Consider the following 975-nt stretch of genomic DNA (forward strand, 5'->3'; position numbering starts at 1 on the left):
CCCCCCCCCCCCCCTCCAGTGTTGATTGCCTGTTGCCCCCCCAGGGCACCGTAACTACTTCAAGGACATCGAGATGATGCTGGGCTTCCCGCCCCCGCTCTTCTTCCAGATCTGCTGGCGCTTCTTCTCCCCGGCCATCATCTTCGTGAGTGCTGGCGCCTGGCGGGGGCTGCGCACAGGGGTGGACATGGGGGGCAGGGGAGCCGTGTTGACGCGGTGCAACCAGCAGCAGGGGCGGGGGCCGGGAGGGGGTTGCGGTGTGCTGAGCGCCCTGCTGAGCGCCGGCTCCCGCCCGCAGTTCATCCTGGTGTTCACGGTGATCCAGTACCGGCCCATCACCTACAACGACTACGTCTACCCGGGCTGGGCTGTGGCCGTCGGCTTCCTCATGGCGCTGTCCTCCGTGCTCTGCATCCCCGCCTACGCCCTGTATCGTGTCTGCCGTGCCGACGGCAGCACCCTGTTGCAGGTGGGCCCGTGCCCCTGGGGTGCCCCCACCCACCACCCCCGGTGCTGGCAGTGCCCGGTGCCCTGGCAGGGCCGCCGAGGGCTTGTGGGGGGCAGGGGCGGCCGCACGGCTGCTGACTGTCGTCTCCTCCTGGCAGCGCGTGAAGAACGCCACGCGGCCCAGCCGGGACTGGGGCCCGGCGCTGCCCGAGCACCGCAGCGGGCGCTACGCCCCAGCCCTCGGCCCCGCCACCGAGTCGGTGCTGGAGGTGCAGCCGCTGCACCCGGAGAAGGTGCGGAGCGAGGATGCCGGCCTGGCCCGGCCCCTGCCGGGCAGCAAGGGCTTGGCCCACAGCCAGGACTCCAAACTGTGACCGGCTCTGGCCCCGGCTCCATCGCCATTCCAGTTCCCCACGGTGTCCGTTAACCCTTGTGTTTACACAACTCCCGCCCGCGGGGCTGGGACCATGGCACCAGCCCCCCCACCCTGCACCCGCGAGGCAGGGGCTTGGCTGCTGCTGGCAGGGG

At 71.2% G+C, this 975-nt stretch overlaps 1 protein-coding gene across 1 annotated transcript in view; it reads left to right on the forward strand.

Moving 5' to 3' along the window:
- Nucleotides 1-969, forward strand: part of SLC6A9 (solute carrier family 6 member 9) — a 19,468-nt gene extending 18,499 nt beyond the window's left edge. The window contains exons 9-11 of the mRNA XM_019501437.1: nucleotides 45-145; nucleotides 299-469; nucleotides 606-969. Coding sequence (XP_019356982.1) covers nucleotides 45-145; nucleotides 299-469; nucleotides 606-821 — 488 coding nt within the window. The 3' untranslated portion in view covers nucleotides 822-969. The remainder of the gene's footprint in view (nucleotides 1-44; nucleotides 146-298; nucleotides 470-605) is intronic.
- The last annotated feature ends 6 nt before the right edge of the window (nucleotides 970-975 follow it).

This window comes from Gavialis gangeticus, unplaced genomic scaffold (assembly GCF_001723915.1).
Source record: "Gavialis gangeticus isolate Ggan-Ray unplaced genomic scaffold, GavGan_comp1, whole genome shotgun sequence".
Lineage (NCBI taxonomy): Eukaryota > Metazoa > Chordata > Crocodylia > Gavialidae > Gavialis > Gavialis gangeticus.